The sequence below is a fragment of the Cebus imitator genome, unplaced genomic scaffold (genome assembly GCF_001604975.1).
Source record: "Cebus imitator isolate Cc_AM_T3 unplaced genomic scaffold, Cebus_imitator-1.0 Scaffold58, whole genome shotgun sequence".
NCBI classification, from domain to species: Eukaryota; Metazoa; Chordata; class Mammalia; order Primates; family Cebidae; genus Cebus; species Cebus imitator.
Genome location: NW_016107373.1, coordinates 1158413 through 1160180, shown reverse-complemented (window position 1 = coordinate 1160180; position 1768 = coordinate 1158413). Strand labels below are relative to the sequence as shown.

General features: G+C 46.6%; 1 protein-coding gene across 2 annotated transcripts in view; it reads right to left on the bottom strand.

Annotated features, from left to right (window-relative positions):
* Positions 1-221: 221 nt before the first annotated feature.
* The window catches only part of HARBI1 (harbinger transposase derived 1), a 17530-nt gene continuing 15983 nt past the window's right edge, over positions 222-1768 (bottom strand). For both annotated transcript variants that reach the window (XM_017529296.2, XM_037738847.1), the window contains exon 3: positions 222-813. In XM_017529296.2, coding sequence (XP_017384785.1) covers positions 434-813 — 380 coding nt within the window. In that variant the 3' untranslated portion in view covers positions 222-433. The remainder of the gene's footprint in view (positions 814-1768) is intronic.

Genomic DNA, 1768 nt, shown 5'->3' with positions numbered 1-1768 from the left:
GCCTCCCAAAATGCTGGGATTACAGGCTTGAGCTACCGCGCCCGGCCCAATTTTTGTATTTTTAGTAGAAACGGTGTTTTGCCACGTTGGCCAGGCTGGTCTTAAACTCCTGACCTTTACTATGACTTATGTGACTTATGTAGGCACAATCATAAATGTTTGCAACCAGTGAGCTTTCAAACTAGTGGTACTCAACCAGGAGTTCATTGGATAGTAGGGAGCCGCTGTTTGGGTTTTGGTTTAGTTAATGCATTTGCAAATGAACCAAGATATACTGGCATAGCCCCAACTTTACCAAAACACACAGATTAAATGTCAGTTTATGACAAGTATCTGTATACTCAGTCATGCTAGATGATGGAACTGTAGAAAGTGATGAGGGGGAAAGTCTGACACAACTCCTCGGAAGTCTCCCTCCTTTCCACCTTCTACATTAGCTAAAATGAGTGAGCATTAGCTCCTGACGAATACGGTCAGCCTCCAAGTCCAGGGACTCCATGTGCTCATACTCTTCCTCAGGGGGCTGTTCCATGGGTCCTGTCATTGGAGAGGACCAAACATCCATCCCATGCTCCAGGGAGATATTGTGGAGGACACAACAAGCCAAGATGATGTGGCTGGACTTCTCTGGTGAGTACTGCAGTGCCCCCTTGGATCCATCCAGGCAGCGGAATCGGGAGCAGAGGGTTCGGAAAGTCTTCTCAATCACACTGTGAGTTGCAGAATGGGCCATATTATAGCGATATTCTGCTGGAGTTTCAGGAATGTGAAGTGGGGTCATGAGCCAGGTATGGAGAAAGAAGGCACTGTCACCTGTGGGGAAGGACCAAAGAAATCATAAGTGATTATAAATGAACTACAAACAGAAAGTGAAATTCAGAAAACATATACTGAGGATGGAAAAGAAAATATAACAGCCTCTGGCGCCAAAGCATACCAGAAAACCAAGCGGAAAATGCTATGGTACAAAGAAAGCAGGCCAATGCCAGGAGCAGAAAGACACAAGTCCTGGCTGAGAATATCCTTGGTAAAAATCGGCAGAGAAAAATGCTGGTACCTTAAGGAAACCAAATATGAAAGAATGTAGAAAGGAGGTGAAGGCACTGAAGGAAATAAAATTCCTGCATTTGGCCAGCTGCAGTGGCTCACGCCTGTAATTCCAGCACTTTGGGAGTACTTTTGGGCCGAGACTGGTGGATCACCACCTGAGGTCAGGAGTTCGAGACCAGCCTGACCAATATGGTGAAACCCCATCTCTACTAAAAATACAAAAATTAGCTGGGCATGGTGGCGGGCGCCTGTAACCCCAGCTACTCAGGAGGCTGAGGCAGAATTGCTTGAACCTAGGAGGTGGAGGTTGCAGTGAGCCAAGATCATGCCATTGCACTCCAGCCCGGGCAAGGAAAGCAAAACTCCTTCTCAAATAAAATAAAATAAAATTCCTGCATTTTCCTAATTCAGAGATACTGTTACTTAATAAAAGGCTTAGATCGGGAGCAGTGGCTCACACCTATAATCCCAGCAATTTGGAAGGCCTAGGTGGGTGGATCACCTGAGGTCGGGAGTTTGAGACCAGCCTGACATGGAGAAACCACGTCTCTACTAAAAATATCAAATTAGCCAGGTGTGGTGCCAAATGTCTGAAATCCCAGTTACCCGGGAGGCTGAGGCAGGAGAATTGATTGAACCTGGGAGGCAGAGGTTGGAGTCACCCAGGATCCCATCATTGCACTCCAACCTGGGCAACAAGAGCAAAATTCCCTCTCAA